Source organism: Amphichorda felina, assembly GCF_050947745.1.
Source record: "Amphichorda felina strain 45539 chromosome Unknown scaffold_7, whole genome shotgun sequence".
Taxonomy (NCBI): domain Eukaryota; kingdom Fungi; phylum Ascomycota; class Sordariomycetes; order Hypocreales; family Bionectriaceae; genus Amphichorda; species Amphichorda felina.
Genome location: NW_028145043.1, coordinates 94,834 through 117,719, shown reverse-complemented (window position 1 = coordinate 117,719; position 22,886 = coordinate 94,834). Strand labels below are relative to the sequence as shown.

Genomic DNA, 22,886 nt, shown 5'->3' with positions numbered 1-22,886 from the left:
AGTAGGCGTTGGTTGGCAAGTAGGCGATTGCTTCAGCGGCGTTTGGTTTTCAGGGCAAGGGTCCAGTCGATAAATGCAGTGTATACCAGTTTTCGACAGTCTAAGCTGTCCCAGGTCCATCACAGTATGGGCAGTTGCAGTTCAATTCGTCGTCATTGTATCAGTCACAACATATAGTCCAATTGCAATCATCAGACCAGAATGAACTGTAATATTGTGAAGTTACGGCAAAGGTGGGCTGGCCTGTCAGCTCTAAGTGTCCAAAGTGTCCATCACAGCCATACTCCAGCCAAGGCAAGCCATGTGCATTAATCAATATCAGCCACCTTGCAAGTACACGATAGTGAGTGAGCTCTTGGGCGGTCTAGATCGATGTGGGCGGTCAGGCAGGCGGCTGGATGAGGGACAGCTGAACAGATGGGCGGTTGGACCCCGCCCACCCAACACTGTGAGTGAAGTTGTTTTCATGATGAAGTCATCCGGCAATTGATGCCTCCCTGATGTTTCCCCCACCACGACGACCCATCATTTTTGTCCCAAAACACCATCATCAGTACTTTGCAGAGGCTGGATCATCAGAAACCAGAGACCAGAGATCAGAGACCAGAGAAACAGCATGGCGGCCACCATGAAAGCGTGGCAGTACCCTGCACCCGGGCCCATCGATTCCTCCATAGGCCTCATCGACAGCGCCTCCAAGCCCGAGCCACAGCACCTCGGCGACGCCCAGCTGCTGGTCAGGGTAGCTGCCTGCGGGCTCAATCCCGCCGACTACAAGATCCAGGAGATGGGGCTCGTCGCGCGCGCCGTCCTGGGATACCCCAAGACGGTCGGCATGGACCTCTCAGGCGAGGTCATCGCCAAGGGGAAAGCCGTCGCCGATCTCCAGGTGGGCGATCGCATCGTCGGGCGCCTGAACCCCATGGGGAAACCGGGTGCTCTCAGCGAGTACGCCGTTGTGGACCGTGCCAATGCTGCGGTTCTCGCACCGAACCAGGACCTCGTCGATGCTGCTGGCATCCCGACCGCGGGGCTGACGGCCTACCAGAGCATCGCGCCGTATGTCCAGGAGGGACGAGGAGATCGCGTCTTCATCAACGGGGGCTCCGGGGGCGTCGGGACGCTCAGCGTCCAGATCGCCAAGATCCTCGGCTGCCATGTCACGGTAACATGCTCGACTGCCAAGGTCGATCTGGTCAAGGAGCTCGGCGCCGACGAGATCATCGATTACAAGACCACCAACGTGATCGACAAGCTCACCAAGGATGGGCGCAAGTTTCACCTCATTGTCGACAATGTGGGCAACTCGCCCGCGGATCTCTTCTCGGCCAGCAATAGCTACCTCGACGATGGCTGCCCGTATGTCTTTGTCGGTGGCAAGATGTCTTTCGCCAGCGTCAAGAACCTCCTCATGGCGCGCCTGCTGCCGCGATTGCTCGGCGGGGTCAACGGCAGGCTGGTCACGTACCTAACCAAGGACAAGCAGGAGGATCTGGAGCTGCTGTCGCGCTGGGTGGCCGAGGGGAGGCTGCGCGTCCTGATCGACAAGGTATTTAAGTTTGACGAGGCTAAGACGGCGATCCAGTACGTCAAGAAGGGGTCCTGCAGCGGCAAGACGGTGGTTAAGGTGCTGGACCAGTGATTTTTTTTTTCTTCTGGGTGGACCGTCAGTATGTTGTTATGAGAAATGACGATGGGTGTATTATCATGTTCATTTGTAGGCGCAGATTGTATGGTGTACGTACTATATTCTGCGTCTTGGGATGGAGGGTGTGGGATTTATTGGTGAACCTTTGAATCTTTTTATTTTCTATTACTGTACAGGGACGAATCGCATGATATGACTCTTTATTTCTTGACAACAAGACGGCCAAGCAATACCGTACCATCGTCGGCATTGGTGCGTATAGAGACATCACCAGACATGTATTACATATAAGCAGGCACATGCAGTCAGCCGCCGCTAGATCATCGACTTGACAACTCAACTACCTCACCAGGACTGAATTTTCACGCTGGGTCCAAAGTTACCTACACAGGATGCATCAACCGGCGCGTCGGAGGGCTTGTGGCGAAGTCTATCTGTTCCACAGCGAATCTTGCCCCCCCATGCAGCTAACACGACCGTTGGGTTCAGAGCGTATTCACCAGGAGTCGAGACAGAGGGAGCGTACTCACTGAGTATGGCACCAGCCCTCCATGTGGGCTATAATAGAGAATAAATACTCTTCTCTGGTCCCTTCTTTGGCCCCAGTCTGAGTCTATTGGCTTCCGTGCTATTTCACAATCTGTTCCAGTTCAACTTGTTACACCACTTCTCTCGGATCTCTAGTATCACTAGCACGGGACAATGGAAACCCTCACGCCCGCCATCAACGGCTGGGACAGCGCTGTGACCCTGTATCATGAGCACCACACCGGGGCAGAAATTGCTTGGATTGTGTTTGCGTATGGGTTCTGGACATCCACCATATGGAACACAGCCACCAGGACGGGGCCATCTCGAGCTCGGAAGATCCCCTACAGCATCCTGACCCTTCACACCGTCAGTTCCGTCATGGAATTACTGCTGTACTACATCTCCCTGGCACGCACGGGGGATATACCGCAGCTGTCCACCCTCAACTTTGCCCTTAGCATCGTGCAGGCCATGACCGGCATGTGGCTCGCAGCAACTATCCATCGGTGGCCCCGAGGCCATCTCCAGTCCGTCCGCTGCACGTTCCAATGCATGGCAATCCAGCGCATCCTCGCCTCTGCAATAGCATACCGCACCGGCTCGGTCTTCTGGCACAAGGCCAGCGTCAAGCTCCTCAACAACTTCATCTGGGCACGCTTCCTGATCTACACGGTGCCGAAATACATCACCGGCTTCGAATCGTTTCACAGCAAAATCAACGTTGGCGTCATCGGGTGCCATTTTCTGGGTCTCTGGGAGGGGGACTATCCGAACGGCATTGGGATATATATGGGGCTTTCCGTTCTTCTGCTCGCCTTGGATCGCTGGGGGCAGGGCAAGAATAAGTGAGTTGCTGTAAATTGGTGACGGGTTTTCTGAACCAGACTAACGGTTTTCCAGCTGCTTGACCTCTGTCCTGACGACTTTGGGCTTCATCAGCCGGCCTGAGAAAGAGACAGTTGATTCTACAGAAAATGCGAATGATCTGATTGAGAAGAAGGAGTAGCTTGGAAGTGAGAACCCTCGGCATATCTGGTTAGGGAGTTGGATTCAGGCACGGCGAGGCTAAGTAGGATACATCAGAGAGAAATAAATTTCAAATGCTACGTCTAGTACCAATAGCAAAAAAAGAAAATTGTCTTCTAACATTTCCGAGGCCTCTATATGGTCTATATGCCTGCTTGATGCTACCACTGAAAGCTCTCCTCGAAATAGTCTATCCGACAGTCGCTCGATCCCATGGCCTCGACCGTTGCTCTCCTGGCATCATCAGCCATCCTCGCTGGACCACACGCAACAACAGCAACACTGCCGTCCCCAGCGTCTCCTACTGCCTCCTTTACCACGGCAGCGGCGTCTATCCTCCCCCAATGCCACTTGACCCCACCATGAATGCCATCCACACCATGCTCATGCCCATCGCTCCCAGTGAGGTGGACATCCAATGAGACATTGATGCACCCCAGGGCCTGTTTCAGGTCCCGCTGGATAACCTCTGCAGCAAGAGCTGGCTGCCGCACTGCCCAATGAATACACACGCAGTGAGGGCGTGGCGACGACCCCGTCAGCTGAGCTGCATATGACAGAGGGACGACGATCCCACTGCCGCCCACCACAAAGACGACGGTGTCGAAGAGATGAAGGGGCAGTGTGTTGCCGTACGGCCCATCCACCGCCATCCGTATCGACGCCGGCTTTGGCCACTGGGCTTCCGCCAAGTCCTTGAGACGAGACGTGAAGCTGTCGTACGGCCTGATGAGAAAGGTCATGGACTCGGTCTTTTCTGACAGTGCATCTCCTCGCTGCAATACTTCCCGAGGCGCGTCATAGCCACCCTCGAGCAACGGCACCGCTTCGTTGGCCACAGTACCGCCATCCTGACCGTAGCAGCTCGACGTCGACGCCACCGTGAACGGATGGCTCTCCCAGAAGCGCGAGTCGTTGACCATGGTGAGATAGAAGAACGTCCCCGGGCGCACGCGGTACATGCTCGACGACACGGGGATCTCCAGGCGCACCATGTTGGCCGCCGGGGTGAAGGTGGCCTGGGCGGTCGTGTCCCAGAACCTGCGGTTGAAGGCCACGACGCGCGTGGCGCGCAGGACGCGGTCGGCTGCCCATGTGAGCGCGGGGACCCATACGAGGGCGTTGTATTCGCCGCTGAAGATGGAGACGTGACTTTGTGGTATGCGTTAGCCCGGCGATCGTGTCTGGCGTCTGGCGTTGCCTTCACTTACCCGAGCATGGTGAGCAGCACGAGGATGGATAGTCCAATGTGGATGATGAGGAAGGCCTCGTACTGCCGCCTCCGTAGCCAGTAGACTGAAAAGACCAGGATGGCGCACATGAATATGGTGGCCTTCAACAAGTTAGCCACCATCGAGTCTCCAACTAGACGATTATACTCACCAGCTCCCCTGCCCACCAGAACAAAAAGGTCCACCAAGACACAAAGGACGTCCATCCACCCTCTAGAACTACAATGTCAGCGCAAGTCCCCTCACACTTAGAGACTAGCACCTACCTCGGCAGACAAGAATGGTGTATCCAACAGAGTGGATGACGGCCTGGACGGTCGCCACACGCGCAACCCAGCGGTGGAAGTTGTTGTACGTGCCAAAGTCCCACCCCGTCAGCCACAGCGCCAGATTGTTGCGCATGCCAAAGAGCCAGATGATGGGGAAGTTGGCAAAGGACATGATGCCCGTCCTGTCCGAGACGTGCCGCAGCCACTGGGTCGCCACGGCCGGGAAGCTGTGTCCGCCAGGGTCAGCTCTGATGCTTTAACACACTGACAGCGGGCAGGGGACAACATACTACATATGCCCCGGGAATACCCTGTACCCGTGGATACTGCAGGCCACGTTGAGCAGCACAAACAGCAGGATGGTAAGAGACTGGACCAGGGGCGGCACGGTGCACCAGCCCCCGTAGTCCTGCGCGCAGCGCCGCCCAAACGACGCAGGCGTGCCGATGCTGCGCTTAATCCACCGCCAGGACGAAGACTCCTCGTTGGAGAGGGGAGTCGTCCTCCTTCGAACCTCGAGGTGCTTGACGACGCGGTTCGCTGTTCCAATGGCCACGACGACGGCCCAGAAGAGGCCCATGGCCCAGCCGTAGGTCCAGTGGTAGTTGCGCACGTATGCCTGGACACCCTAGTTCGACACTGTCAACTCACCATGCCTCCACAGCTTGGATGGATCTGAGTGCAGGACCGCGGGGGTGAGTGGTACATACCAGCGTCCGGATCCAGAGCGCAACCAGGTCGTCTGTCGGCAGGACAATCTCCCCGACGGGAGCTTCACGGGGCGGATCCGTCGCATTGAACCTTGGCAGGCTCTCAATGTCCTCTCTCGTGAAGTTGGAAACCACATCGTATGGCGGGATGGGCCGCCCGGTGGCCTCGCGACAGGTCTGGTTCAGGGCACCCAGGCCATCGACACGAGCGTCCTGGCTGCAGTGGATGCCGGCGCACAGGTACAGCGACTGCAGATTGAGGAGGCTCTTGCACTCGACTGACAGGAAGTGAGCAGTCGGGTCTGCGTCGACAAACTGGACAGTGGAAAAAGAGGTCCGGCATGCATCGAAGCAGAATCCATCGCCATTTCCCGAGGCTGCCGAACAGACCAGAGGTAGGCCGTGCGCGAGGAGGAGCAGGAGGGTCGTGAGACACGCCCACGGGCGTCGCATCATGGTGTTTGGGAGGTTGTTAGTAGACGGGTCCGGCAACGGGGGAGGAGAGTCGTCGACGGCATCGAAATGGCCGTGTCAGTCGGTCACAATGCGAGCCTGTGTTCAGTGTGAGCACTGAGCAGCGGGCATTGACCACAACTGCCTAGCAAAGATTTGTGCGGGAATTATCAGATGATCAGATAAGATCCGCAGTGGGTCCCCCTCGTGGGCATCACGCGCCCTGGTTCATCGTACTATGTACATTATATCCGTAAATGGCAAAGATTCGGGGGCCGGGGATGAACGGGACAGTGAGGGGTGAGGGGGCCAGGGATTGATGCGACGGGTTCATGTCATTGGGTTGATGGCTGCCGTTGCATTCTGCACGAAGCGGTAAGATCCCCCCCAACTAGCATATGGGGCACGATTACGGAGTACACTATGTGGGCATCCACCTTGAATGATTTATCGCAGGAAGCAGCAGGTTGACATAAAGAAGCCTTGTATTATTGTAACTTATTCGACTATTGTCATTCTCGGTCGTCCATGGACGACTCCATCAACACACAAATCAACTCGCAGATATATATCCGTACACGCATCGAATCAAAATCTCGTCAAGACACACACACACACCTCTCTCCTCGCCCGCTTAGACAGCCGAGCCGTGATGCCCAGCATCGGTGATGATGCCGGTGTCGAGGAAGCCGTCCTTGGTGCCGGCCTGCGAGGCGAAGGTGGTGGTGGGCTTCCACTTGGCCGAGGTGCGCGGTGTGGTCTCCTCCATCATCTTGTCGACCTGCTCGAGGGTCAGGCCCTTGGTCTCGGGCACGAGGAAGTACGAGTAGACAAAGGCGGCGGTGCACAGCGCGCCCCACACGAAGAAGACGGACGACTTCATGTTGCCCTTGTCGGTCATGTAGGGGGTGATGACGGCGATGATGGTGTTCCACAGCCAGTTGGAGGCCGTCGACAGGGCGACACCGCGCGAGCGGATGGGCAGGGGGAAGATCTCGCCAATGACGATCCAGGCACCGGGGCCCCAGGTGGAGGCGAACCAGAAGATGAAGATGGCGATGAAGGAGATCTGGGCGTTGACAGCGGGGATGTTGTTGGCAATGTGGGTCTCGCCGGTCGGGTCCGAGGGGTCAACGTGAGTGTGGTTGAAGCCGATGGTGACACCGATGATGCCGACAATGAACTGGCAGATGAGCATACCAAATGCACCGATGATGAGGATGGTGCGGCGGCCGAAGCGCTCGACGGTCCAGAAGGACAGAGGCGTGGACAGGACGTTGACGAGGGTGAAGACCATGGAGATGAGGAAGCTGTCGTCGATGGCGCCGGTGGACTGGAGGAAGGGGGTCGAGTAGTAGAAGATGAAGTTGACACCGGTCCACTGCTGCATCATCTGCAGCGACGTGCCCAGGATGGTGCGGCGCAGGTTCGAGTTGGCGGTCCAGAGGCTGCCCTTGAAGCAGGCGGCCCAGCTGCCAGCCCAGGTGGTCGAGGGGATCAGCGCACGCTCGTACTCCTCGTTGGCGACAATCTCAGCCAGCTCGCTCTGGACGTAGACAGAGTCACCGGGCTGGCCACGGATGCGGGCCAGGGAGTCCTTGGCAGCGATCAGGTTGCCCTTCTTGACATAGTAGCGGGGGGAGTCCGGGAGGAAGAAGAGACCGCCACCGAGGATCAGGGCCCAGGGGAACTGGACGGCGATGGGGATGCGGTACGAGCCAGTGTCGGTGCGGCCCTGGGTAGCGTAGACGACGCAGGACGCAAGCATGATGCCGATGGTGATGCAGAACTGGTATCCGGCGACGAGGGCACCACGGACCTTGCGGGGGCACTGGGGGGGCGCAAGATTAGTCACAGTGTATCATTAAGGGGAGGATGTAATTGGAGAGTATACTCACAATCTCAGACATGTAGAGAATGACAATGGCAGACTCGAAACCGACACCGAGACCGGCAATGAGACGACCAGCAACAATGGGGCCGAGAGCATTATCGGGGCTGGTGACCATCTGGATGACAACACCCAGCATGTAGAGACCGCAGCCAATGATGACAGTCCACTTGCGGCCGATCCAGTCGGCGACATCACCGGCAATCAGGGCACCGAAGAAGGTACCGACGGACAGGATGGAGACGATGAGGGAGCTGTTGGTGTAGGATAGCTTCTCGGCGCCGATGCCCTCGACGGCCTCGACGAAGATCTTGGCGCCATTGACACCGTTGATATAACCGGAATCGTAACCGAAGAAGATGCCACCGAACGAGGCGAAGGCGCAGAGCAGGTAGGCCTTCCAGGTGACGGGAGCCTCGACCTGGCCAACGTCGTCGGCAGCCTGGAGGACGATGGACGTCTTGCGCTCCTCGACGCCCGAGTCCTTTTCGTTGGTCGCCATTGCGATGGGTTTGTCTTGAACTTGTCTTGGACCCTGTTGTCTCGACGAGAGAGATTGTGTGGGGGAGGGGACAAGCCGGAGGGAAGCAGTTGCGTGAGACAAGACGGGGGGAATGGATGGGGGAGGCGGAGGAGGGTGTTTATATTATACGACCTGAGCCAACAGCCCAACACAACAACACAGTTCCCACGGGCAGGGTCTTGCGTGTTGCGGGACGTTTGGCATCATCCACGGGACAGCCATGAGGACCCACGAAGGACCCGTAAACCCATGGGGGGACCCATCATCCCAGGCCCATGGGGGGGGCCCATACTGGCCCATGGTGCATCCTTGCTGATTCCTCCATGACTTTGCCGAGCCGGATCCAGTTCTCGACTCGCGTGAGCCTGCGAGGCGCCAAGGGGCCTGCCGACTGTTCGGCGAGATTGTTGCATGCAGCTGGGCCGTGCCATCCGTCGAGCGTCCTGTCTCACGCGCTCCTGGGTCCTGCACCAGAATCGGTTGCCCCAATAGGGGCGCCGGGCAGCGCAAGACAGAGAGCCGCGACTTGTTGTGCTGCAGAAATCCCTGCTGGGGTGTGATTTGAGCAATGTAGCACCGGACCCAGCTGGCCGAGAAAGGCAATGGGCCGTCAGTGTTAGATTGGACCAGTCATCCATATTATTGCAGAGTTACTCCGTACCATGTGCAGAGTTACAGAAGGTGCCTGGCGGATGGACGTGCCGATTCCATGCTGTCAATCTGTCAATCTGTCAATCTGTCCATCCCACCTCTGCCGATAGACTGATGCTATGATGTCTGCAGTAATACTGGTACTCGTAGGGCGTACTAGTATCCAAGGGCCCATCAGCCAGCCGCTCCCTGTACCACATCGTCGGTGAAGAACACACGATGCCGTGACACGGCACCGGTACCACCGCGAGTCGTCAACAAGCCGTACGCCTGAGCCATTGACTCACAGCCGCGGCTAGTACTGCTTGAGACAGGACTCGGGGAGATGGGGAGATGGTACACCGTACGATGCACGTAATCTGGGGGCGACGACGGCCACGGCCACGGCGAAACTGTGGAGGACCACGTATCCGGTTTCCTGGTCACTTTCCTGGCCACTTGGGCTCTGTCGGCCATTCCAGGCGGGCCGACAGCACAGGAAAAAATTCACTGCAAAGAGAAGAAAAAAAGAATAAGGCCGATGGCGCTGGGGTTTGGGGTAAGAGACCCCGTAGTGGGTTGGAGAGCGGAGGGACGGTGGAGGAGGAGCCTGGAGAAGAAGTCGAGGGGCAGTCGACGAGGCCAGGGAGGGTTTAGCCTGGATGCAGATGATGCTTGGCGCTGGGGGGAGTCGCCAGGAGAACGTGAGAAGCGCCGAGAAGCGCCGTGGTGGCCGTTTTGAGTGTCGGACGCCGGCGATGGGGGTCCAAGGCACGCGAGAGCTTGGAACAGAAGCAGAATTGAGCTGGGCAGCTTTTTTTTTCTTCTTTGCCAGTCCTCCCTATCTTGTTCGCGCCTCAGCTCGCTCGATACACGCTCTTTCCTCTACTAGGTTTAAACATTGACAGCCCCACTTGCATCGCCATCGACAGCCGTGCTGCCGGCAGCCACCACTGGGCAAAATGGTTGGCGCCGGCATCTGGGAGCCAATAGGGCAGGCCACAGCACTTACCCGACCCGTACTGGCCTTCATTGGCCTCATTGGCCCCTGTTGGGGCCCCCATTGGCCCTGCTGGCAGTGCTGGGCCCTGTAAAAATTGGCCTGTGCCCCGTGATTCCCCCGGCATCCCCAGCTGCCCCAGCTCCCAGACTGCCAGACGGGTGAATCCTCGGCGGTACTTGACGCGCCGCATGCCCAGAACGCCTGACAATTTGTCACTCTTCCTCCATCGCCCATGGTGAAAATCCATGGCTCGCCAGTCTTCACTAATACCTCCGTACCTATCCGCACTCCGTACAGACAACACACCAAACGCCACACTCATCACCAACACGACGACATGCGCCTGGTGATGATCGATTTGGCGCCATATCGACAACACTGCCCAAGAGAGTCCCTTCGAGTATACCGGCAGTCGCTCAGGTCCCTCCATCATAACCTGTACCAGTAGTATCCCATATTCATTCCCCAAGTAAGCCATCGGCCAGCACCGAAGACATGCACCTTGTCGCGGGGACCACCCCATTCTGATCCGAATATTTGACCGAGGAGGTACGTACCTACTTCTTCACCCACAACTCTCGCGTGAAACACAGACCTCTGCGCCGTCCCACGAGTACACGTAACATGAAGCATTTTTCCCAAACAGGCGCTCACCCGCCTTCCGCTGCTGCGCTTCCGCCGTCTTCCGACGATCCCAATCCGTCCCGCCACCATCTCGCCTACATCCCCACCCACAGAGCCGCAGTAATGCTCGTAGACTGTATCCGTAAATACATCTAATATCTTGATCTATTGTCCGAGAGACGCCGACGGGGATCCGATCAGTAGGCTAATCATACAATATTTCGTATATACGATACAGACAGTCGGTTCAGCGACCTAGATCGATAGTGCGTCGCCTATGCGCCCCAGGGCCCCAAACTCTTCCCCAGTCACCATCAATCAAGGCTGTCACCCGACCGCGTGGTCCATGTGGTCACGCGTTGCCTAGGATTTCCTTCTTCCGCTGCTCTAGAAATTTGGAATTCCAAGTCTTCGGTTCTTTACTTGGTAATAATCGGCCAGACCTGAGTCAGGTCGGGTCCTGTCCACTAATAATAGCCTCGGCCGCCCCCAACCTGGCCAGCACTAACATGTATGCTTAACTCGAGCACAACGTTGCAGCTTTATGTCGCCTCGCCGCCCGCGTTGCCTGGGGCAATAATTACAATCATACTTGGGACAAGCCTCCAAAGAAAAAAAAATCGTGTTTTGATGAATCACAAGACCGCACAGGATTTCTCTAGTCCAGACCTGCCCAAGGACCCGGGGATCGGCGCTGCTCCGGCCCCACGCGTCCCCCAGCTCAGCACCACACCCAGTGCCTCCACATCCAACCACGCCATCGGGTGGTCCGAGTCCAGATCACGTTGACAAAAATCGCATCCTCCCGGTGGGCCAGGTACGACGAGTAGGGTCCAGCCATCCATCGTCTGACCTGTGATGCTTCCCCGACACCCTGTGTAAGACAGTGCCAGTCGACGCGCTGAGGCCAGACTCTCGTCGAAATCTGGCATGCATGTCTAATGTAGCCGGTGGTGGCCTACCAAGTCCCCGGTGCTGACACTCGGATCTGGCCGAGCATATTCTCCACGTTCCATATACGTACATGGTAGGTAGTACATACGACCGTGATGTCTCGGCTCTTCTCATGGCGGTCACGAAATCCTTCCAGCTCGGGCCATGACGAGGTCACCGCCATCCGCACGTTCATCTACACCATTAGCGGTGTGTTGGCGCCCCGTCCTGTGCCCCAGATTCCCCAGTATGCCACCCCAAGTGCTATCCGGGTAGCTGGGGGCAAGATGGGAACTAATATTACTACGCGCGTATCATGCCATGTATGTGCCTGTCAGCTGGGCATAGCCCGTGAACCACTCAAGACCCAAACCCAGGCCTATCTAGATCTATTGGCCGGGTATTCCTCCGAACGGCTGTTCCCTATAATAGATAACCCGGGCGCACGCATCCGCCCTCGGCCTCAATTTCGGCTCCAACCTCCCTCCGGCAGGCCTCTCAGCCCCCGGCCTGCAGCCCCCGTGCCTCCAGCTCAAGTCCGAGGATTCGGCCTCGTGTTCTTGGCATCAATGTTGGGAACTCTCACCGTAGCTTTGAACGCCGACATCAGACCGGTCTTTATTTTTGGCAATGCCCTCAAGCCCGACATATCTGTCTGACAATGCTGAGGGTGGACGTGGCCGTGTGACCTTCCTTCGTCTTTGATAGCCTCGGGCTTGATGCCGTCCGGGTTGATCACTTTGAACTTGTGATCTTTGCAAAGGCATCGCTCGTCACGGACATTGTCAATATGCCCTCCTAGTTTGTTGATTACCACTGTAGACTTTAGATTGAGGCCTACGCAGTGGCATTTATAATCTAAAACCAGCCATCGCCTAAGAGCCTATTACAATTCTTGACCTCTGAGAAGCTCTCCGTTTCTGTAAAATGGCCGACGTGGTGGTTTATTCTCCCAAAACCAAGCTTTCCCATTGACAGGCTCATCCTTAAACACAATGGACATTTTTAAAATTCCTCCCTCAAAGATAGCTCCGTATAGTGAGAAATAATTTCAAAGCGGAGTCTATAGGTGGTCGAAGATAATAACCACAGCTCTATCCATTGTTTCGTGCGCCTTTCTTTTGGGTCTATGTTCGTTTGTCGTGAGAATCGCTCGAGTGAATGGCACGCTCGCCGCATAGATCGTCCTTCTATTCCTGGCGCGGACAGAGCCGACTGTTATTCTTTTTAACTGTCGGGCCAAATCTTTGAACATGAACATCGTACTTTGCTTGATCAAAAGCCTTATGCTCACCAATAGCACGGAGCTTATAACTACCCCGTAACGATGGAACTAGCCACACAACTGATATGTGGCCGCTCTTGAAACTAGAACAGTTACTATAGTTCAGTCGAACACCATAGTTCACAGAAACAATGATCTTGATTTTCGTATAAGAGCCTTTCCCGTAGATGTTAAGATTTTCAGGATGATCACCATATCATACTCATCACTACTTCAAACTTCTGTCCTTTTTCGCTTAGAAACATATCTAACAATGCTTCCATTCCCATCAAAGCATCACTGAACTATTTGCGGGAAACACAACAAGAAAATGTCCATGTCAGGTCATTGTACTAAACACCAATGGGTATGTGCAAATAGTCATGGAGAATGGGTGCAAGCTAAAAATGAGGAGTGCCAGCGATGTAAAGTAGAATTCGACGAGGAAAATGAGAACTATGCTAGATGCAATCGGTAGTTATCTATTGATGCTCTATTCCTATTTTATTAAATTCTTTCTGTTTCATTTGAGATATCCACGTTGTTACGAGGTATGAACTAGTTTTAAGACTCTGGTGCAAACTTCAGGGATATCGCGAGTTGGGTACTTAGGGTAGCTGCTTAAACGACTACCTCAGAATTGATCGCTGGAGCCAGATTCGGATAGGGCCTAAATGGCAATTGAACTGTCTAAACAGGTGCTCAAACAAAATGGAATCTAAGTCTCTCCCTAACACGTGGCTCTAAAACATGTATCGTGCCGCAGCAACAGCTATTTGGGAACTCTATTGGGAATAAAGTCCAGCAACGCTGGGACGCAATACTCTGGTAACCTAGCATCATGCCTCTCCTGGGGCTCCATTCACCGGATTTGACGTCCCAGCCGGCATGGGCTTCCCATATTCGGAATAGAACTCCGGTTCGTAATCGAGTCGGCCTGAATATGCAAGTCCCGTCCCGTCTCTTAGCGACTCCAAGTAGTAGGTTGCTGAATTAATGAGCGTATCTTCAGAGCACTTCATTAGCATGAAGGACCGCTGGAAGTCGTTGAGCAGGAAATTCTTCGAGTTTATGCACGCGATGAACGTCTTCCGTGCTTCTGAGCTCGGCAAACGGTGGAATATTTGGTGAACGAAATGTGCACGCAGGATGGCGTTCTCAGTATACAATTCCTTTGACCAAGAAACATCTTGGATAAAGATTGGATGTTCGTAAAGAAAGTAAGCCGGCCCGGTATGGGCAAATTCAAAGTCGATCAATCCCGTGAGCTTTGGGCCCGAACCGTCTGAAGCTTCGAGGAAGAGCATGTTTTGAGCATCAAAATCGGCGTGGATCAACGAAAAAGGCGGCTTTAAGAAGAGTTGATCGTTCTGGCGCATGAAGGTTGCAAGTTCTTCCCGAATTTCGTGGAACAAGTCTCTAAGGGTCGGAGACTTGACCGAGTCAGGCGATATGAAAGACTGCAGATAGTTTAGTGTCGAGTGAAAAGGTCCTTTGGGCGACTCGTAACAGGGGTTAATGACGGGCCCGATGCCGCCTTCGGTGAGACATCCGATCTCATCAAAACAAAGAGTGGCGAGCTGCGTGATTGCCGACGCAATCTCAGATAGAGCCACCTTCTTGTGGTCAAGTGACAGCCCATCCCAGCTCTTGTATAGATCGTGACCGGGAAGCCTCTCCATCAGCATAAAAGCAGCGCCGACTTCGTTCTCAGGATCTAGGTCATGGTAGTATATCTCCGGAACCGGGATGCTAGTATTTTGCTTTACATATCGTATCGTGGCGATTTCGCTCTCCCCCTTGGCGGGGACTTCCTTGACGCGAGCGAGACGGGCAATGCAAGAGTAACCCGAGCGAGCTAGTGACCCAGAAGGGACAGCCTCTGCTTGTTGGAACTCGAGAACAAAAATCTCGTGCCATGCACCCCTTGTCAGTCGCTTGGCGCTTGTGCAGGTAGCATGTAACGTCTTTGATGCGCGGTCCATCAGCTTGGCGAGGTTGAGGTTTAGCTCTGGCGGCTCATCCGAGTCGAACTCATCATCGGCACTAGAGTACGAAGACATTTGCAGTCCGGGTGGTAGGCAGATGGTTGTCAAGGTAGTTTAAGTTCTTGCGGTTTGACTTATTGACTTACGGTCAAGGGGCAGCGGGGAAGTTAGGGAGAAGAGGAACAACAGATGAATTTGTACTACCGCCACGGCCAAAAATAGCTGGCAGCAACATGGACCAGAGGCCTGTCCGTGCTGCAAAGGACATGTGGCATCTATTACGAGTAGAAGACAGACCACAGGCCATCTTGTTGGCTCTACTTCAGTAAGGTGTCTTGACGAGCGCAGTGGTCTCGGATTGAGCCTCAGGTTAAGGCATGGAGGAGTACGGACTGAACTGTGTGAAGGTGGAAGATTGAGGTTAGCTGGGGTGGATCGTGGATTTGCGGGTGATGCCGCACGTGGGTACTGGCCCACTGTGATGGAAGAAGCAACGAACATGATCGGCGCTGCCAGAATGCCAGCCCTGAGCCTCTAGGGCCCCTAATCTGCCACCATAGACTCGTGACTAATGGAGCTTCCGACTCTCTCACATCAGCAATCACCTCGTCCCACTCCGTACTAAGTTACCTACTCTTCCATTCTATCTTCACCACCGAATTTCATCAATTACTCTGGCTCTCATGTCTGCCAGCAATGCCCATTGTCCAGCAGCTTCGCAAGATGCTCATGGCATGGCGTCATCTCGTAGCTCCGAGGCCGCCCGAGGCGTGGGGCATACCGCCGCACTGGGATAGGAAGACCCTGATGTCTGTGCCATGAATCATGAGGGACCACAAATCTACAGCGCTCAGGTTGCAGAACCGTGCAGAAATTCAAACCTCACTCCCCTTAGCCGTGATCGACTTTGTGGCCATCTTTGTTTTGTGGCCGTCGTTTCCTCCGACGCGAAGACGGACAATATCCCACCGGCCATCTCGCGCTTTTTGGCGAGTTAATACCGGGAAGGAGACATGGCCGCTACGAGACCTCCTCTGCACTCTGTGCTGCCGCCCTTGGTCCTGGGAACGGCTGTTTTTAACACGCAGTACCATCCCGACCCCTCGCGTATGCCCTACGAATCCATCGTTCGACAAGCCCTGCTGAGGCACAAAATCACCGCCTTCGATACCTCGCCATACTACGGCCCGTCCGAGATCCTCCTCGGTGACGCCCTGGAGACAATCAACGAACCGAGGCCCTCCTACTTGCTTATCACCAAAGCCGGTCGCATTGACGCGAACACCTTCGACTACTCTCCCGCCGCCATTCGGGCCTCCGTCCGCCGCAGTCTAGCCCGCCTCCACAGTCCCTACCTTGATCTCGTCTACACGCACGACGCTGAGTTTGTTTCGCCCCAAGAAGTCCTCGCCGCCGTGTGCGAGCTCCGGAGGCTTCGCGATGAGGAGGGACTGCTGCAATATGTGGGAATTAGCGGATACCCGGTGGAGGTGCTGGCTTCCCTGGCCGAGATGATTTTGCAGGAGACTGGTGAGCCGCTTGATGCGGTGCAGTCGTACTGTCATTTCTCGGTGCAGAATACTCGGCTAGGAAACCCTAAGCTCCTACAGAGATTCGAGGACGCGGGCGTTGAGTGCCTTCTCAATGCCAGCATGCTCTCCATGGGACTGCTGACCAGCCGGGGCGTCGACGCGGGACCCATGTCGTCGTGGCACCCGGCGCCTCCTGAGCTGCGGCAAGCCTGCCATGACTTGAAGCCGATTGTCGAGGCAGAGGGTGAGCATCTGGAGCAGGTTTCCATCCAGTGGGCCATGCAAAATTGGGCTCAGACGGGTAGTCGATTTGGGACGACGGCCATTCCCGTCCACGACGGCCGAAGCTACGCGTCCCAGCCAGCACGGATGGGCATCAGCGTCATGGGCGTGTCCACAGTTGCTGAGCTGGACGAGACGTGGAGCACTTGGCGGAGCATTGTCGGGGAACCCAGTGACCAGGTCGAGGCTCAGCGCCGGAGCAAAATCACGTCCCTCGTGACGGACAAACTGTGGCCGAGCTTGGGACGCTGGAAGGATTACTCGTGGCAGAGTGGCCTCTCCCAACGGCCGTCCTTTGCCGAGGCGGGTGGTGCACAGCCTGCGGAGATTAACCCAAAACCCAAACCAGTGGTGGAAATGTCGAAGATTTGATTCATCCGAATGGTCTGTTCCGTACACCAGCTACTGCCGATCCTCCGCCACGAGAAGTGGACACCCTACACCGCCCTCTTCAGCTGACAGATTCATCCGAACCTCGAGAGCGACATCACTTTTATCATGAAGCATAAGCCAATCGAAGCCCAATAATGTCCGCTTTCCTCTTTCTGAATGACTCTAGGAAGTTGTCACTGCCCTCGTCATCCTCGCCCGTATTTCGCGATGGCCCTCAGCCGCCATGCATGCGCTAGTGATCCCTGTCGCGGGTGGCATGACTGACATCTGCATCGTATCTCGGGTCCGTTGTTCGCAGATCCCGTCTTCTAGAACACCTTTCGGACCTTAGGGACAGCTGCTATTGGTCCCCAAATTCCATCTCAGTTTCCAGGCTGCCGTATCTCGGGTTGTCCCATTCTTGCCGCTGGGTTATTCATTTCAAACATAGCAACGATGCAGGTATATAAAAGAACATAGCTTGACCATTGGGCACTGGCCGGAATAAAGAATCCATCGGTGCTTAGACGGCGCATAAACATGATGAAGACAAACACTATGCACTTCCTCTCGGTCCTTGTCCTCTCCTCACTAAGTTCGGCTGCCCTGGACTGCCGTCCAGAGGGTCCGGTGGTCCCTAAGCCCGTCATCTCCCGTTTGGAATCGTCCAAAATCTTGTCTGCCGCTGCCGATAACCTGAGCTCGATCCTCGACAATGCCATCTCCGGTTCCATAAACGCGGGATGGAAAACGACCAATGTCTCCTTCTCCCTCGCACTTGTCTCGGCGGACCAGGAGCGCCCAGACGTGCCGCTATGGGAATATCACCATCTCGCTGAGGCCAACACCAACGGAACGACTCATCTGGACCGCGATTCTCAGTACCTTATTGGGTCCGTCACCAAACTCATCTCCGACTATGTCCTCCTTCAGACCGGAATCGACCTTGATGCTCCCGTCACTGAGTACCTCCCCAAGCTGGGAGAACTCGGGTCCAGGATCCAGTGGGAGGGTGTGACGCTTCGAAAGCTGGCTGACCACCTCAGCGGTGCTCCGACCAACTGTTTGTGCTTGTTCTAGCCGTTGTATTAGATGTATCACACGATTTAACGTATTAGCAGATGGGTTCTCAGAGTCCTACTATCTTAAGGAGGCGTTTCTTTCCTACGGCCTGCCACCGATCAGAGACTCTGCCTATCCCCCATGCGGCGTTGGCGGTCTGAACGGCGCCTGCACGCCTGATCGTAAGTGGTTCCTACTCATTGATACTCTTCCCTGGCTGCAGCTGACCACTCGTCATAGAAATCCTCGACGGAATGCGGGATGCGTATCCTGTAGCTGCTATCAACGAGAGACCAGCCTACTCTAATATTGCTTTCGCTGTTATTCTGATGGCCCTTGAAAACACCACGGGCAAGAACTACACGGAGCTTGTCGATGAGCACTTTGCCAAGCCGCTGGGTCTTGAGAATACATTTCCCTCACCCGGTGACGATATCAAGGCTGTTATTCCTCCTGGAGACAGCTCCTGGGGTAGCGACTACGGTTACAACACTCCGTAAGTCGACCTTTTTTCATACCTTCATGTATTTTTTTTTAACCAACACTCATGCAGTGCTGGAGGCCTTGTTTCAACCCTATCCGACCTGACCAAGTTTGCCCACGGCATTCTCTCGCGTAGCATTCCTATGACTGAGTCTGAGATTCGGGGTTGGATGAAGCCTTCGTCCTTTGCCGGCGGCGCGTACAGCTTTGTCGGTATGCCTTGGGAGATTTACAGACCTGTGGACCTGACGCCCGACCATCCGCACGCCATCACCGTCTACGCAAAGAGCGGCGGTGCCATGGGATACCGTTCCCAGTGGTCGTTGGTGGATGAGTACGGTGTTGGAATCATTGTCCTCGCCGCTGGACCTCCGGAGGCCATTGCGCTTCTCTACGGTGCTATGATGACGACCTTTGTCCCGGCTGTCGATGAGATCTCGCGTGCCGATACTGAGAAGGCTTACGCACGCACCTTTATATCTGAAAACTCCGACCGTGGGAATGACAACAATTCGACAGTCATTTCGGCCACATTCTCTCTGGACGAAGACTCGCTCATAGTCAAGGAACTAGCAAAGGGGGAAACCGACATTCTCTCGAGCATCCTTGAGATCTTCACCCTCACTGTCGCCCCATTTGGCTTCCCCGTCGTGGCCCCCGTGCGCCTCTTCCCAGGCGACCTCAAGGAGGAGACCGAGCTCCGTGATGGGACAAAGGTGACCCGCGAGGTCTGGCGCATCTGGCCAGACGTCAAGGCTCAGACCGAATCGGAGCTTCCCGGGGCCGACTACGCAGAAAAAGACTGCACGGCATGGATGTTTAGCGACTGGGTTCACTACGGCGGTGAGCCGCTTGATCGGTTCCTCTTCTACCGCGACCAGGAAGGTGAGGTTGTCGGATTTGAGGCCCCTTTCCTTCGTTCCGGGATTTTGCGCCCAGTTCAAGTGAGGTAATGGCGGTACAGGCAACGGAACAAGGAGCAGTCAGTGGCTTGATGCATAGGATCCCCCAGCGTGCTTCAAGATGTTGTTTCAATTGTCTCAAGTAATATGAACTGATGGCATGTGCCTTAGTTGAATATATATAGGTAGAAGCATCTGAGATAATATTTACAATTTTCCTCAATTGCCCAACTGGAAACGTTTCCACGCCTGGTCATACAGTCCCAGCAGCAAAAGATCACGATGTCTGGTACAGGATATACAGCTCACCCTCTTTTCCATTGTCGCTGGCGACAAAGAGGTGAGTGTAGTCGCGATCCCAGCTCAGGCCGCTGGGGCGGAAGCACTTGGCGCTGTCGCAATCCTCCTGGGTGTCCCAGAGGATGTCCTTGTAGCCAGTCTTGCTGTCCGGCTCAGCCGCGGGCTCGGGAGGCTCCGAGGCCGAGGTGTTGAACGGGACGGCGACGACCTTGTAGCCGGTGGGGACGTCGCGGTTCCACGATCCGTGGAGGGAGACGAAGAGATTTGAGTTCGTTTCGTCAAACTTGGCGTCAATGGGGGCCGAGTGGGCTTGGAAGGAGAGACGGGGTCCCACGGCCCGCTCCTCACATGTGGTGTCTGACCAGGTGTCGTTGGGAGCCGGGATGAACTGGGATCCGGTGGCCGGGTTCTCGTTGTTGGGGAACTCATCGCCGCCCCAGACGGTGAAGCAGGTAGGGTATCCGTACCAGTTCTCGTTGGGCTTCGAGGGGTCCCCGACTACAATTATGTTAGCAATCTTGTACATTGCTCCTCTAGACGCGTTGGACTTACGGTAGTTGATCTCGTCGGCAGGGTTATCCTGGTGAATATCGTACTCGACGCCATCGATAACGCGGTTGAAATCATCGCCACTGTTCTCCACTCCCCAAATCCTATACCGTGTTAGCGCCTCCTCGTCATACCTATCGGATGTATACTAACATGTTGGTGTTATCGACAGCAAGGCCGACCTCGTTTCGGAGACCGTAGCCCAAGAACCAGCCCTCAGTATTGTAGTCGTATCCACCAGAGGGAGCCTTGGACATGTCGAACACCTTGACAACTGCTCGTCCGACGCTCTTGTCGATTGTGGGCATGTCCAGGTTTCCGTCACTGCCGAGGCTGACAACGAGAAGATCGGGAGTGGCAGGTGGGACAAGCAGAGTGCGCGTGGAGTGCGATCCCGGAAACATGTTCTGGACTACGACCTCTTCGTTGCTGACAGTCCGCGCGTCCGCGTCGTAGGTGTACTTCCAGACGGTCTCGACCGAAGACACGTAAAGCGTGACGTTGTCGGGAGCAATAGTAACACCGTGGGTGAGGCCAGGCTTGTCGATGAGAAGCTTAGAGCCTGCGATGCAACCATCTTCGCCAAATGTATGCACAGAAAGGCCAGATCCAACTTCGACAATGAGGAGACTTCCCCTCACATCAACGACGACTCCGCGAGGGGTAGTAAGGTCTCCAGCAAGTTTCACGAATGACCATCCCTCAGCGGCCTCGAGAGGGAAGAGGCTCTCCTCGCCACAGTCGGTGGGAATTGGGACCGTCCCGGTGGGAATAGGAGGATCAGTTGGCGGCGTGGTAGTAGGAGACGGGGTTGGAGAGTCCGTTGGGGTCGGGCTGGGCTCCCCTCCACCGCCAACCCAGTCATCGAAGTCAGGAGACTGGGCCGAGGCAAAGTCCAGTCCAAACAAATCCGCTGAGTCATGAATTCCAAACGACGAGCCCTCGTCGCTGGGATCGCTGACGGGGGTTTCCGAGTAGGCGAAAGCGCACGTGTTGCCCTTGGTTGGGTCGAGTTCGGAGGGTCCAGTTCCAAGGTCCCATGAGCTGCAGCCTTCGCAGACGGCAGTGGTGACCCAGTGAGTCTCGTTGACATAGGAGCCATCAAGGAGTCGCAAGGTGGCACCTGTATTCGCCGAAGGCTGGGAGTAGGACCTGTGGTGCCGGTCAGCATATAGCCAGCTAAGATTTATAGCTAGACATTGGGTATTACTCACAGTGCTTTTCTGGAAGAAACCACCGTCGCATCACCATTCGGCCAAGCAACAGTGAGGGGCTTATAGGTCATGCCGCCGCCCCAGCCAAAGCCGGCCCAGCCAATTGCGATAGGGGCCGTGATCTGGATAATGGCAGGAAACGGAGCCGCCGTGACCTCGGGGATGGCGACACCGTAGACGATTCCATTGTCGAGGGTGTAGGAAGAGAAGCAGCGCCCAAGTTCATCACAGTAGTTACCCTTTGTCTGGGCAGAGGCTTTATGAAACTGATGTCAGTGGCAAGTTCAAGGCGTGTGAATCCCGGTAAGGCTACTCACCCCCAGCGATGAGGGCCGCAGACCCAATGGCTTGAAGTGACCAACGCATGTTGCAAAAGACAGCGTGACGAAGGTTGCGGTGCTCCCGGCTCTGGGAGGCAAAGGAGGTGGTGCAGCAACTACTTTAATATAGAGCCTACCCAGACATTCCTGCTGTGACTTGCAGGTGGACCTATTTCGACTCTTTGGGTACTTCATGTCCTATCCAAATAGTAGTAGTACGGAGTACCTACGTGGTACATAACTATAACGTTATCGTGCCCTGGTAGTGTCGGCATTTCGAGCGAAGGAGCTTGTCCCCGGTATACGCAGGGCTGGCGGGCTGGAATGAGAGGGCTTGATTCGAACGACGTTTCCAGGGGTACCATCTATGGATTGTTGTGGCACCCTCCCATTGCCTAATGTGGAAAGTGGCAAGCGGCCGTCTGGGTCCGTCTGGGGTTCCGATCAATGCAATTGCATTGGACATGTAACCCTATCCATCATCCATGTAACCAACGTTGAAGGATGCTACTAGAAGCTTAACCGGTTGCCTCGTTTCTCGTTCCTGGGCAATGGCACAGCGTGGCCGCTATGGAAACCTCTAGAACCTTATTGGATCTCTCGGATCAAGACCGAAACACTGGTCTGAGCGCTCTAACACGAAACCACCAGGATTGCTGACACATTGTGGACGGTAGGTTCTTGCGGTGATACCTGGGGGTTTAGAAGTACAGGCGGGCAAAGGCAATAGTTAGCCACGGCAGCCAACAAGGTTAGTGGCATAGCCAGAAGAATGCCTCCTAGAATCCCAAGTCTTCTCGTATTAATATTGGTCTCATCTCGTTCCCGCCCCGTAGACGGGCGGCTTACGACGTAGTTTGAAGGAGGAACATGGTATTAGTGTGTATCCTCCTGGCTTCGGCATTTTAGTCGTCTCTTGAAGACACCGGTAGTGGCGAAACATCCTTGGGATCGCTGCATGTGGCCATCGTGATTGGCTCTGCTGGTAGTGGTCGCGGAAGCTGGCATCCGCAATCCACAGGCTGCCTGCCGGTCCTGATGGTCATTCTTGGAATGTGGGAGCTCGAGGAGAACTGCCCAGCCTCGCCAATGAGGCACGAGCTGATTCCAATTCATATGCGACGTGACGGTTTTGGTGCAGCATG

At 55.4% G+C, this 22,886-nt stretch overlaps 8 protein-coding genes across 8 annotated transcripts; 4 read left to right on the top strand and 4 right to left on the bottom strand.

Annotated features, from left to right (window-relative positions):
- Nucleotides 1–469: 469 nt before the first annotated feature.
- On the top strand, nt 470–1,642 carry ACO1O0_006810 (NAD(P)-dependent alcohol dehydrogenase; the record flags this gene model as incomplete). The annotated part of the gene is made up of 2 exons (XM_083196190.1): nt 470–474; nt 565–1,642. 2 exons carry the CDS (start codon nt 470–472, stop codon nt 1,640–1,642), a joined length of 1,083 nt encoding a protein of 360 aa, XP_083047398.1.
- A 708-nt stretch (nt 1,643–2,350) lies between these two features.
- Nucleotides 2,351–3,185, top strand: ACO1O0_006809 (uncharacterized protein; the record flags this gene model as incomplete). Its single annotated transcript, XM_083196189.1, has 2 exons — nt 2,351–3,024; nt 3,080–3,185. The coding sequence occupies 2 exons, from the start codon at nt 2,351–2,353 to the stop codon at nt 3,183–3,185; spliced, it is 780 nt and encodes a 259-aa protein (XP_083047397.1).
- Nucleotides 3,186–3,366: 181 nt separating this feature from the next.
- ACO1O0_006808 (ferric reductase like transmembrane component-domain-containing protein) lies at nt 3,367–5,872 on the bottom strand (the record flags this gene model as incomplete). Its single annotated transcript, XM_083196188.1, has 5 exons — nt 3,367–4,357; nt 4,417–4,501; nt 4,704–4,933; nt 4,997–5,334; nt 5,417–5,872. 5 exons carry the CDS (start codon nt 5,870–5,872, stop codon nt 3,367–3,369), a joined length of 2,100 nt encoding a protein of 699 aa, XP_083047396.1.
- A 631-nt stretch (nt 5,873–6,503) lies between these two features.
- Nucleotides 6,504–8,262, bottom strand: ACO1O0_006807 (general substrate transporter; the record flags this gene model as incomplete). The annotated part of the gene is made up of 2 exons (XM_083196187.1): nt 6,504–7,700; nt 7,768–8,262. 2 exons carry the CDS (start codon nt 8,260–8,262, stop codon nt 6,504–6,506), a joined length of 1,692 nt encoding a protein of 563 aa, XP_083047395.1.
- Nucleotides 8,263–13,576: 5,314 nt separating this feature from the next.
- ACO1O0_006806 (phosphotransferase family protein) lies at nt 13,577–14,800 on the bottom strand (the record flags this gene model as incomplete). The annotated part of the gene is made up of 1 exon (XM_083196186.1): nt 13,577–14,800. One exon carries the CDS (start codon nt 14,798–14,800, stop codon nt 13,577–13,579), a length of 1,224 nt encoding a protein of 407 aa, XP_083047394.1.
- A 938-nt stretch (nt 14,801–15,738) lies between these two features.
- ACO1O0_006805 (Aldo/keto reductase family-domain-containing protein) lies at nt 15,739–16,911 on the top strand (the record flags this gene model as incomplete). Its single annotated transcript, XM_083196185.1, has 1 exon — nt 15,739–16,911. The coding sequence occupies one exon, from the start codon at nt 15,739–15,741 to the stop codon at nt 16,909–16,911; it is 1,173 nt and encodes a 390-aa protein (XP_083047393.1).
- Nucleotides 16,912–17,451: 540 nt separating this feature from the next.
- Nucleotides 17,452–19,409, top strand: ARP6_2 (serine hydrolase domain-containing protein; the record flags this gene model as incomplete). The annotated part of the gene is made up of 4 exons (XM_083196184.1): nt 17,452–17,974; nt 18,030–18,155; nt 18,214–18,469; nt 18,527–19,409. 4 exons carry the CDS (start codon nt 17,452–17,454, stop codon nt 19,407–19,409), a joined length of 1,788 nt encoding a protein of 595 aa, XP_083047392.1.
- A 226-nt stretch (nt 19,410–19,635) lies between these two features.
- ACO1O0_006803 (uncharacterized protein) lies at nt 19,636–21,787 on the bottom strand (the record flags this gene model as incomplete). The annotated part of the gene is made up of 5 exons (XM_083196183.1): nt 19,636–20,156; nt 20,211–20,311; nt 20,361–21,359; nt 21,422–21,677; nt 21,739–21,787. 5 exons carry the CDS (start codon nt 21,785–21,787, stop codon nt 19,636–19,638), a joined length of 1,926 nt encoding a protein of 641 aa, XP_083047391.1.
- Between the last annotated feature and the right edge of the window lie 1,099 nt (nt 21,788–22,886).